The 12,657-nt window shown below is 35.5% G+C and overlaps 1 protein-coding gene across 1 annotated transcript in view; it reads right to left on the bottom strand.

The window, feature by feature from the left end:
* Nucleotides 1-6,232: 6,232 nt before the first annotated feature.
* LOC110466715 (protein Red-like) overlaps nucleotides 6,233-12,657 on the bottom strand; it is a 19,905-nt gene continuing 13,480 nt past the window's right edge. Inside the window, exons 15-18 of the mRNA XM_021523424.1 lie at nucleotides 12,136-12,167; nucleotides 11,893-11,976; nucleotides 9,136-9,291; nucleotides 6,233-7,737 (exon numbers count right to left, since the gene is read on the bottom strand). Of these exons, the coding sequence (XP_021379099.1) occupies nucleotides 7,563-7,737; nucleotides 9,136-9,291; nucleotides 11,893-11,976; nucleotides 12,136-12,167 (447 nt within the window). The 3' untranslated portion in view covers nucleotides 6,233-7,562. The remainder of the gene's footprint in view (nucleotides 7,738-9,135; nucleotides 9,292-11,892; nucleotides 11,977-12,135; nucleotides 12,168-12,657) is intronic.

The following is a 12,657-nucleotide window of genomic DNA, read 5'->3' as shown; positions in this document are numbered from 1 at the left end:
GTGAATATTAAAAAAACTTGTATGAATATATCGATATCCTTGCCGTAGTTGCGTATTTTCTTTAGCACAGGGGCTTGTCGCTGTCGTTAGGCCTTATTTATTATTGTTATGATTTTGCTGGAATTTGATTGAAAATTGTGGTAAATGTGATAATATAGGTTGCTTAAAAAAGAGACGTATATATTACAGAGATTGGCAACTTGCACTTTACCTTACCATTGGTCACGGTAACATATAATTCAAAACATAATTATGCCATGAGAAAACATCGAAAATCAACGTAATAAACACGTAGCTAGCTGAGATTTTGCATGCGGTTTGGAGGTGCTTACATTGAATGTAAACTTAAATGATTAAGTTTAGAAAACATCGAAAGATTGCACATCGATCGATCCTGTCTTCGGGAGAACACAAACTCCGTAATGAAAAAAAAATTAACCAGGTTTTCAAAATGAGGTTGTTACGATATTTGCAAAACTCCATAATTTAGCTCTGAAAATACGGGTTATTTTAAGAATAAACAAGTTAAATGGCGGCTTTGACGTGTGAGGGATTTATCTTTCATGACACATTTTAAAAAACACGAACTCCTTTCTAATTCATTATTTAATTTCAAAAATATCTTCTGATATTTATTCAAACATTATGTTTCCAGCCAGCTTTTTCAAATAAGGTTTTAACAATACTTGCAAAGTTTGCTAATTCAGGGACGTATAGTGATACTGTCCCTGGATAATTGAGCTCTGAAAATACACTTGAAAATATATACAAGTTAAAAGGCGGCCGTGATGTGCGAGGGTTAGTTCCTTTCATGACACCGGCACTATATCTCGTTCATTATTTTATTTCAAAAACGTATTAAGATATTACTTAATATTTCTGGTTCTATATATGAGCAATATATATAGGATATGTGACATGTTGACACGAACAGGTAACACACTGACCAGACTATCGTCACCATCTGTGGATCGATATCATTATTCTACTTCGATATGTGCTTTATTTTTAGCTGTCAAAACAATCACTCCAGATCATGATCAGGTTCCACGTGATTGCGCAACCGCAACCCAAGTCTCGCGGCGTTTCTATCTATCTATCTATCTATCTATCTACCGGTAATGACCAACTTCAATTGACTGAAGAAATGTCATGTGGATGTATTACATAGATTTAAAAAAAAATATTTACAAAAAATTGTGATTACAAAAATTATAATGATATATATACAATGAGTTAAAAGTAGTAGTGTTTTTTTGTTTTTTTTTGAAGTGCCGTTTTGAAAGAGTCCACTGTGTCGGATATGACTGAATCTAGTAGGGTGTTCCATTCTTTTATTGTTTTCGGGAAGAAAGACTGTTTTCTGTATTCTGATCTGCACTGTGGGAATTGGAAACTGTTGGAATTGTTATGTCTTGTTTGCCAGCTGCTGTGTGGTATTAAACGGTTGGAGTGTGGAATTGCAACCTGGTTGTTAATTATTTTATACAGCATTGTAAGACGAGCGTTTTTTCTCCTGAGGGATATTGGCTCCGACTCAAGATGGTGGAGCATGTCAGTGACACTAGATTTCTGCGTGAGTTGCCAATCGTCTCTGCTTAAAATAAGTGTTTCTAAGGTAAAATATAAAACAATTTTACTTCGTGATAAGTGAAATAATATTTGAAGGAATTCATAAGGGGATTGCCGGGGGCAAGTTCGTTTTCCTCAAATTCCTGGTGCCCTTCTCACGTACAAAGACCTTCCAGACATCCTACTACCCTAGGCCTGACACCATCCGATTGTGGAACACACTCCCGGAATCACTCGCAGAATGTGTCTCCCTTGACATATACCGCGGGTGATCCTCAGATAGGCTGGAATAGCTCCGTGCGTCCTTGGTTAATATATATTTTCTCGGGTCGATAAATCCAGGTCTTCACCGAAGTTAAAAGCTACAATTGTTTTATTATTTTACAAAACAGTAATGTAAGCAATCTGAAAAAAAAACACAACAAAAAAGCTTTGGAAGTGGGACGGTGCATTGTTTGGAGACACGTCATAACTTTATTTTTAGAAACACTCAGTCCTTTAACAAAATCACGCGCTCCAAGTCAATATCGGTTTTTATCGGTGGACACGTGATGCACTCCTGGCCAATCACTTGTCGGGAATAATATGAAAAAAATAATGAGATAATATATAAATATTGCAAGCCGTTCTCCCCTGGTATTTGGGGTCTTCTTCTTCTTCCAGTAAAGTGAAGACCGTCTCTGACGTATTATCGCACTAGGTACTATGTGCATGCCCACACAGGAACACGGGTATTTATATGTGATAAAAATGACTATGTTTATTATTTTTTCATATTATTTCCGACAAATGATTGGCCAGGAGTGCATCACGTGTCCACCGATAAAAACCGATATTGACTTGGAGCGCGTGATTTTTGTTGAAGGACAGGGTGTTTCTAAAAATAGAATTATGACGTGTTTTCCAAACAACGCGCCATCCCGCTTCTGAAGCTTTTTTTGTCGTGTCCTTTTTTCAGATTACTAACAGTACTGTTTTGAAAATAATAAACCAATTGTAGCATTTAACTTCGGTCGATACCTGGATTTATCGACCCGAGAAAAGAAATATTAACCTCGGACTGCGTCCTCGGTTAATATATCTTTTCTCGGGTTGATAAATCCAGGTATTGACCTCAGTCAAAGGCTATAATTGAATAATGTACTTAATCAATATTATGCCGAAAGCATTTCGCCCGCCCACATCAGTACGGACCATACCATGATGTCACCGTATGAATCTTGGACATTTTCAATTTATGTATTTTACCCATTTCGGTCGATCATTTCTGAGCGTACTTTTAAAAAGTTCTTCCAAGAATTGTACGACCCCAAACCCTAGTATCAAAGGATATATCAAACCTTGATGGCGGCCTGGAATGCTTCTTAGAATAAGAATAACACCTGGAGTAGGAGGATACATGATTACATATAAGCGTATCATTGGTATTTTATTTTTTTCCAATCAACCGCCGTCTATGAAAACACCTCAAAAATAAAAGTGGCATCGGTATTTTTTATCGTACTTTCTTTTCCCTCCAACCACTGTGTATGAAAAACATCTGGTAGGATACTAGTACTAATATTAATACCCGACCTCCTTTGCCCCGACGTTATATAAAAAACTGACATCGTCAGAAAGCTATGTTATCGCAGCTAGTACTGAGTAGTAGGATACGTGTGTCTCTTATCCTCCTGTGTATGACAGAGCTGTCCAGGGTAAGATTTTCTATCTTACATCCCGTTTCACGTACATGCTGTCACAATGGGACAATAATGGCGTGACGTCACGAAATAAGAACATTCCGATGGCTATTTCGGCGCTATTTTGTGCCAAACCAACGTCGTGATTGATGGCGGCTATCTTGCCTTTGACAAGTGACACCATGCCCCTATAAGAATTGTTGTACCAGCTTTTCCCTTAAGGCTTTACACGATTTTATAATTTGAAGTAGATCTATACCTACTATACTATACGTCTTTCTGCTCTTTCCAAATATGGCATTAGTTTGTGTATGCGTTACTCTGGTAACTTTGCCATATTCAGTTTTGCGTTTGCATTTTGGCTTAAAGCAAAACTTGTTTATATATTAGACTTATAGTAGCTGTCCAAATTGTGTGTCTGATATTTTTTTTATTTTTAAATATTAAGCTATTGTAGTATAAATTACCATGTGAAAATGAGAAGTTTTCAGCAAATTTAAACTTCTTGTTAAAAAACCCAGTGGAATGTTGGCTGGCTAATGGCTAAATTGTTAATGTACATTTTGTACCACAGATAGGCACGTAAACGAACTTAACCAAACTATAAGTTACATCTGTAGGAAGACAGAAGTCAATATGTGTGTCGGTCTTGAAAAGAGATTGAAAGTGTCTCATCCAATCATAGCCATATTGAATTTGCCCAAAATACGGAGCACCTGCACAAAGATTAGGGTCAATAGCTGTTGCAGTTCTTCAGCAAATCGGAGCCCAGAGTGGCAATTTTGGGTTTCTGATTGTCCAGAAAAAAACCTTTTCCGTCAGTAAGGACAATCAGTAAATCATCCCGAAGTTTCAGTGGAATCGGCCCATTGGAACATGACTTTTAAGTTTGAAATAGGTTTTCAAAAACGCGGCTTGGTAAAGGCAACGACTGGTTCACCCCATGTCAGTTTAATGTGACCGGGTGAACAACGTGTCAATTATTTTTTCATGTCTTAAAATGTAAGGTGTCATCTGCTGAACTTAAGTGATGTCTGTTGTACTTACAAAAAATACAAAACTTTGTCAGGTTGATGTCGGTAACATTCCCTTAAAATTATCAAAGCAACCCCTTCAACAGCATCTCACTTTAAGCTGAAAATAAAACAAATGTTTGAATATGGATGCAATAAGTCAACCAAGCCAATCTGAAACCAGCCTTTGGATCATGGACCCTATAATAAAACAAGAGGCCCACTGGACCTGCATCGCTCACCTGGTACTATTATCACAATTGTAACTATAAAAGAGGACTAAAATAAAGCTACAGGCAAAATAACGGTATCTTGACTTAAAGTCATTCAGAAGAACCTGTTAAAGGATTAAAACACATCTAACCCATGTGACCTTGAAAGTCAAACATGGACATTAAGTTGAAAAAGCATTTTATCCCTTCATCTCAGAATGCAACTTGCCAAATACCAACACCCTATAACTTTTGTTTATTGAGAAGATGACTTTTAAAGATTTATGCACTCTTGACCAGATGTGACCATGAAAGTGTGTCAAGGTCATTCACATCTACAAGCAAATCACCCTGTACACTTTACTTATTTAGAAGAAGCCGTTTGAAGATTTCAGCATATGTTATCCCTGTGACCTTGAATATGGGCAAAGGTCATTAATTTGATTAAGCCCTTTATCCCTGCATACTATTGGCCAAATATCATCACCCTGGACCTTTTGGTAATTCTTCAGAAGTAGTTTAAAGGTTTACAAGACAAGTGACCCCTGTAACCTTGAATATGAATGAAGGTCATTCATTACAACAAATTTGGTAGCCCTTAATGCCAACATCCTTCTGGCCAAATATCATCACCCTTGACCTTTTGGTTATACAGAAGAAGTTGTTTTAAGGTCATAAAGACAATTTACCCCTGTGACATTGAATATGAGTGAAGGTCATTCATTTGAACAAACTTGGTAGCACTTCATGCCAACATCCTTCTGGCCATATATCATCACCCTGGACATTTTGGTCAAACAGAAGAAGTCATTTAACATTTTTTATGACAATTGACCCCTGTGACCTTAACTATAGGCAAAGGTCATTCATTTGAACAAACTTGGTAGCACTTCATGCCAACATCCTTCTGGCCATATATCATCACCCTGGACATTTTGGTCAAACAGAAGTCATTTAACATTTTTTATGACAATTGACCCCTGTGACCTTAACTATAGGCAAAGGTCATTCATTTGAACAAACTTGGTAGCCCTTCATCCCTACATGCTACTGGCCAAATACCATCACCCTCAAGCTTTTGGTTATACAGAGGAACTTGTTTAAAGGTTTTTAAGACAATTGACCACTGTGACCTTGAATATGGGCAAAAGTCATTCATTTGAACAAACTTGATAACCCTTCATCCCAACATCTTTCTGCCCAAATATACAGAAGAAATCGTTTAAAGGTTTTTAAGTCAATTGACCCCTGTGACCTTGAAAAGGTCATTCATTTGAACAAACTTAGTAGCTCTTCATCCCTTCATGCTACTGATTGAATATCAACACCCTAGGCCTCTTGGTTATTTAGAAGTTGTTTAAAAGTTTAAAGATATTTGACCCCCCCCAACCTGTGACCTTGAATATAAGAGAAGGTCATTCATTTGAACAAACATGGTAGTGCTTCATCCCAGCATGTTATTGACCAAATATCATCAACCTGGGCCTTCTGGTTATTCAACAGAAGCTGTTTAAAGATTTTAACATATTTGACCCCCGTGACCTTGAAAATGGGCAAAGGTCATTCATTTGAACAAACTTGGTAGCCCTTTATCCCAGCATGCTACTGGCCAAATATCATCAGCCTGGGCCTTTTGATTATTCAGAAGAAGTTGTTTCAAGTAAAAAGTTGATGACGGACGGACGGACGAGGGACGTTGCACCATATGGCATAAGCTCGGTCTGGGTGAGATAAAAAAGACTGACCAATTTTATTGGTATTTATCAGACATTTATTTTGTTCCAATAATGTTTATCATAAATTCTATAACAGGAGTCCTTTACCTGCAAACTCAATGACATTATCAATCCACTGACAACAAAACTTGAGGTTCAGTCCTCGGGACCTCCTTCAGTTACAATCTCAATCAACCTTCAGGTGAGAAACATTGGAAATTGTTTAATTAATTTTACTTAAATTCGTCTTTGTTTCAAACGACATCAAAACATCTTTCAAAAAAAATGTCGCTTTCATTATTCAGAAATTCCCATTTTACCAACACATAATTTTAAGAATTAAGTGTAGCAGTTATTTTAGGAATCCATGCATCACTGCAAACGAAACACTTGCGAATTTCACAGTATTTTTTTTTGCACATACAGTAACCTTCCCTTAATTTCGTTTTGGTTATAACTGTAGCGCTACTTGGTTATACATTTGACCAGGCAACTCATTTGGTTAAGAGCAACATTATTATATAATCAGAAGCCCAATGTTCAAATCCTGGTCATGCCCCCTGGCATTATACTTCTTGGAACACAGCTGTTTGTTGATTTTGTTTTGTTTCATGGAATCTTTATTTCATTTTTCAAATAAGTTTTGAAACATGTTATCAAATCTATAGTCATGCTGGAGCAGTGGTACAGAATCCTCAAATATATTGGTAGAGAAACCATGAAAGCATTGAATATGATACATAGTACATAGTGACAAGCTACAACTGTATGTTGTTCAGCAGTCAACAGTTACATTGTTCCTTAACACTCTGGATTTATTTTATAAATTTTCTCATTACCCATTGAGTTATCAACTTACTGGTATAATTTAAAAGCAGAAATACAATGAATCATTGCCTACACTCTTCCATTTCTGGTGTCGAAAAGAAGACTTTTGAAATTTGAATCAATTTGACACCTTTTGGCCCTGCCCATCAGCCAGGGTCAATATGTGCATACCATCAAACTGTCATACAGTACTAATAGTTACAATGTACCTTAAGCTTGATGACAAAGAAATTTAAAACCACAGGGGTAATATCATACAACACATGAGGTGTGCCTATTGTTTATACCAAATTACCATATATGTAATTCTGAGGTCAGAACGGAAGTTCCAAAAGTTTCCTCCAAGTATATGCAAGTTTAAATAATATTTCCATATGAACATTTAGATAAGTTCTTTCTCACATAATCAGTTTCACCATGACGGTCCTTTTTCAAATGTCATGATACACAATGACTTTTTTATACAGATTTCTGGTTAGTCTTTAATTGTTTTTCCGTCTTGTGTTGTTAAATCACTATACACAAAATGTCCAGATCATTTCAGTGTTTTTTCTTCTTGTGTTCTACATCATGCCCAGCTTCCCCTGTTTTTCTTTTCTGTAAAATATTCTGGATCTTCTGCCATTGTCTGTCTAGCTGAGCCTTCTCATCCTTTGGTCCAGCTCGTCTCGTCTTTCGGCCATCTGCCATTTTGACCCCATACTGGAAAGCAGCCCTGAAAACAACACAAATATGAAGTCAAGCTAGCAAAAAATAATATTACACAATGATAATTCTTTTGAGTCTGACAAGAATTATGATAGAGTGAAAATTGTCTAATTTGACCACTTGGTCTTGTCTTATTTGTAATGAAACTACTAAATAAGATAGGTGTAGTCCGACACCTGTCAAACCTGACAAATATGTTGTGTCCCATAGGGCATCAGATTATAAAGGTTTGTGTCCCACAGGGCATCAGATTATAAAGGTTTGTGTCCCATAGGGCATCAGATTATAAAGGTTTGTGTCCCACAGGGCATCAGATTATAAAGGTTTGTGTCCCATAGGGCATCAGATTATAAAGGTTTGTGTCCCACAGGGCATCAGATTATAAAGGTTTGTGTCCCACAGGGCATCAGATTATAAAGGTTTGTGTCCCACAGGGCATCAGATTATAAAGGTTTGTGTCCCACAGGGCATCAGATTATAAAGGTTTGTGTCCCACAGGGCATCAGATTATAAAGGTTTGTGTCCCACAGGGCATCAGATTATAAAGGTTTGTGTCCCACAGGGCATCAGATTATAAAGGTTTGTGTCCCACAGGGCATCAGATTATAAAGGTTTGTGTCCCACAGGGCATCAGATTATAAAGGTTTGTGTCCCACAGGGCATCAGATTATAAAGGTTTGTGTCCCATAGGGCATCAGATTATAAAGGTTTGTGTCCCATAGGGCATCAGATTATAAAGGTTTGTGTCCCATAGGGCATCAGATTATAAAGGTTTGTGTCCCATAGGGCATCAGATTATAAAGGTTTGTGTCCCATAGGGCATCAGATTATAAAGGTTTGTGTCCCATAGGGCATCAGATTATAAAGGTTTGTGTCCCATAGGGCATCAGATTATAAAGGTTTGTGTCCCATAGGGCATCAGATTATAAAGGTTTGTGTCCCATAGGGCATCAGATAATAAAGATTTCAATGTATTTAGTATTACGCCCTCATTTTAAAAAAGAAATTGTGTCTAAATAACACCATCAGTATTGCCCGACAGAAAATAACATTTCAAATTCTGTTTGATAGTTGTCGGCAGAATCATTTGATCTTTATTCAGTTAGAAGTGGTTTTTTTTGCAACTGTTCAATAGTTTTAGAATAGGGCTCTACTATTGTCATTATATAAAGGCAATAGTTGTTAGTTAACTTCAAAATTGAATAAGATATTAAATAAATAGGAGTATTGTTTGAATAATTGTTTTTATACTCCAGGAATGTCATTTAAAAAAATCCTATTAGAAGAAAGAATGGATCGGATTGATACTTCCACAATTTTACATCATCATAGAAATATCTTTAATTGTTAATTTCTTGAATTCCTATATGTAGTGACAATAACCCTATACACTGTGTTAACATACTTGGGGAGGGCCTCTTTGTTGGCCATGTAGTCGCTATACTCTTCCTGGGTGTCAAAGTCCCAGCGCCCAATGGGTCCCTTCTTGTTTCCCTGGTCCATCTTACTGTAGTCAACCTCGTCGTCAGAGTCACCAAACGCATCTGCTGCTTCCTCCATGCTGGATAATAAATAGCATCATGTATAATTTTCATGTCATTATTACAGCTTCCTCCATGCTGGATAATAAAATAGCACCATGTATAATTTTCATATCATTATTACAGCTTCCTCCATGCTGGATAATAAATAGCATCACCCTAGATAATAAATAGCATGATGTTTAAATTTCATGTCATTATTACAGCTTCCTTCATGCTGGATAATAAATAGCATCATCTTAGATAATAAATAGCATCATGTTTAGTTTTCATGTCATTATTACAGCTTCCTCAATGCTGGATAATAAATAGCATCATCCTAAATAATAAATAGCATCATTTTTAATTTTCATGTCATTATTACAGCTTCATCCATCCTGGATAATAAATAGCATCATGCATAATGTTCATGTCATTATTACAGCTTCCTCCATGCTGGATAATAAATACCATCATTCTAGATAATAAATAGCATCATGTTTAATTTTTATGTCATTATTACAGCTTCCTCCATTCTGGATAATAAATAGCATCATGTATCATTTTCATGTCATTATTACAGCTTCCTTCATGCTGGATAATAAATAGCATCATCCTAAATAATAAATAGCATCATTTTTAATTTTCATTTCATTATTACAGCTTCCTCCATGCTGGATAATAAATACCATCATTCTAGATAATAAATAGCATCATGTTTACTTTTCATGTCATTATTACAGCTTCCTTCATGCTGGATAATAAATAGCATCATCTTAGATAATAAATAGCATCATGTTTAATATTCATGTCATTATTACAGCTTCCTCAATGCTGGATAATAAAATAGCACCATGTATAATTTTCATATCATTATTGCAGCTTCCTCCATGCTGGATAATAAATACCATCATCCTAGATAATAAATAGCATTATGTTTAATTTTCATGTCATTATTACAGCGTCCTCCATGCTGGATAATAAAATAGCCCCATGTATAATTTTCATATCATTATTACAGCTTCCTCCATGCTGGATAATAAATAGCATCACCCTAGATAATAAATAGCATCATGTTGAATTTTCATGTCATTATTACAGCTTCATCCATCCTGGATAATAAATAGCATCATGCATAATGTTCATGTCATTATTACAGCTTCCTCCATCCTGGATAACAAATAGCATCATGTATAATTTTCATATCATTATTACAGCTTCCTTCATGCTGGATAATAAATAGCATCATGTATAATTTTCATGGCATTATTACAGCTTCCTCCATGCTGGATAATAAAATAGCGCCATGTATAATTTTCATATCATTATTGCAGCTTCCTCCATGCTGGATAATAAAATAGCGCCATGTATAATTTTCATATCATTATTACAGCTTCCTCCGTGCTGGATAATAAATAGCATCATGTATAATTTTCATATCATTATTACAGCTTCCTCCGTGCTGGATAATAAATAGCATCATGTATAATTTTCATGGCATTATTACAGCTTCCTCCATGCTGAATAATAAATAGCATCATCCTAGATAATAAATAGCCTCATGCATCATTTTCATGTCATTATTACAGCTTCATCCATCCTGGATAATAAATAGCATCATGTTTAATATTCATGTCATTATTACAGCTTCCTCAATGCTGGATAATAAATAGCATCATGTATCATTTTCATGTCATTATTACAGCTTCATCCATCCTGGATAATAAATAGCATCATGAATAATTTTCATGTCATTATTACAGATTCCTCCATCCTGGATAAGAAATAGCATCATGTATAATTTTCATGTCCTTATTACAGATTCCTCCATCCTGGAGAATAAATAGCAGCATGTATAATTTTCATGTCATTATTACAGCTTCCTCCATCCTGGATAATAAATAACATTATTTATCATTTTCATGTCATTATTACAGCTTCCTCCATTCTGGATAATAAATAGCATCATGTATAATTTTCATGTCATTATTACAGCTTCCTCCATGCTGGATAATAAATAGCATCATCCTAGATAATAAAAAGCATCATGCATAATTTTCATGTCATTATTACAGCTTCCTCCATCCTGGATAATAAATAACATCATTTATCATTTTCATGTCATTATTACAGCTTCCTCCATCCTGGATAATTAATAGCATCATTTATCATTTTCATGTCATTATTACAGCTTCCTCCATTCTGAAATCATACAACTGTTTGCAATTTCATATGAGGGCATTTGGTATTTTTAGGATACAGACTTGGATTAAAACTGAGAAAAACTACGGACATAATTCTACAAGAGGCCCATGGGACAGGCATTACTCACCTTACAGTTATTGTTGGGTTGGTTATTAGCTTTTATAATACATGTAACACATTTGTCCATGGCCTTGTATTCAGTCATGGTCAATCATTCGAAGAAACAGAATAACCCTTCACCAACACATTTTTCTTTTTTATTTAAATCTAAAGTTAATGAATAAATGAATGACCCAAGAATTCATTGCTCAAAATATATTTTCAAAAAGGTAATAAGAAATAACGAGTCTAACCACAAATTCAGATATTTTACAAGGGCTGTCTGAAAAGAGAATTTAAATACCTTCAAATTCATATGACAGAATATGCAAACTTACCCAGGATAACACTCTGCATAACTGTCCACTCCGACTTTTGCCTTCAACTTCTTCATCCACGACTCAGCATTCTTTGCATCAGCCCTGTGAACATGCCAAACAAAAATGATGTGAAAAAAGGAAAAGAATTTGTAAAGTTGTCAAGTTGAAATAATGTATTTAATATTTCTTCAAATTCACTGTAACATCAAGATATGATTGGGAATTTTATTAATTTTGACAGGCATGTAAAACACAACTTACGATGCTTTTTCCTCCTCAATTTCAGCATAACTCTGTAATGAAAAATAAACATTGCGTGTAGTAGGTTGTCTATAGAAAATGTGAAAGTGAAATTTGACATTTTAAAGGTACAAAAATCATGCACTGTATATATATATAGTATACTGCATAGTGGAACATTTTTCGCTGCTGTTTACCTTTAGTGTTTTTCATCCTCCGTAATGGAGGCAAAATTATCACTACAGTGAAAACAAAAGATCCCAGAGGGATCTTGGCGCCCACCTTTGTACCATCTTCATTAGTTCTTTGTCAGTTCGATCTTTTCTCTTCTTTCCTCTAATCTGTTTGATCGAGTCATGTCAACAGTAAATGCACCTTGAGGTAACTTTTGATCTAAACTTAATACTGATGTGTATGAAAGCCAACCTTCAAAGTGAGTTTGTCATTTCACATATTTACTAGTACTGTACTTAATGTGAAAGAAATAGAATCGATCATTGCAATATGAGAAAGATCTGTTTAGTTCTTCTTTTAATCCATTTT

Source organism: Mizuhopecten yessoensis, unplaced genomic scaffold (genome assembly GCF_002113885.1).
Source record: "Mizuhopecten yessoensis strain PY_sf001 unplaced genomic scaffold, ASM211388v2 scaffold11143, whole genome shotgun sequence".
In the NCBI taxonomy this organism is placed as follows: domain Eukaryota; kingdom Metazoa; phylum Mollusca; class Bivalvia; order Pectinida; family Pectinidae; genus Mizuhopecten; species Mizuhopecten yessoensis.
Note: the sequence above shows the minus strand (reverse complement) of the source record. Positions and strands in the feature narration are given on the sequence as shown.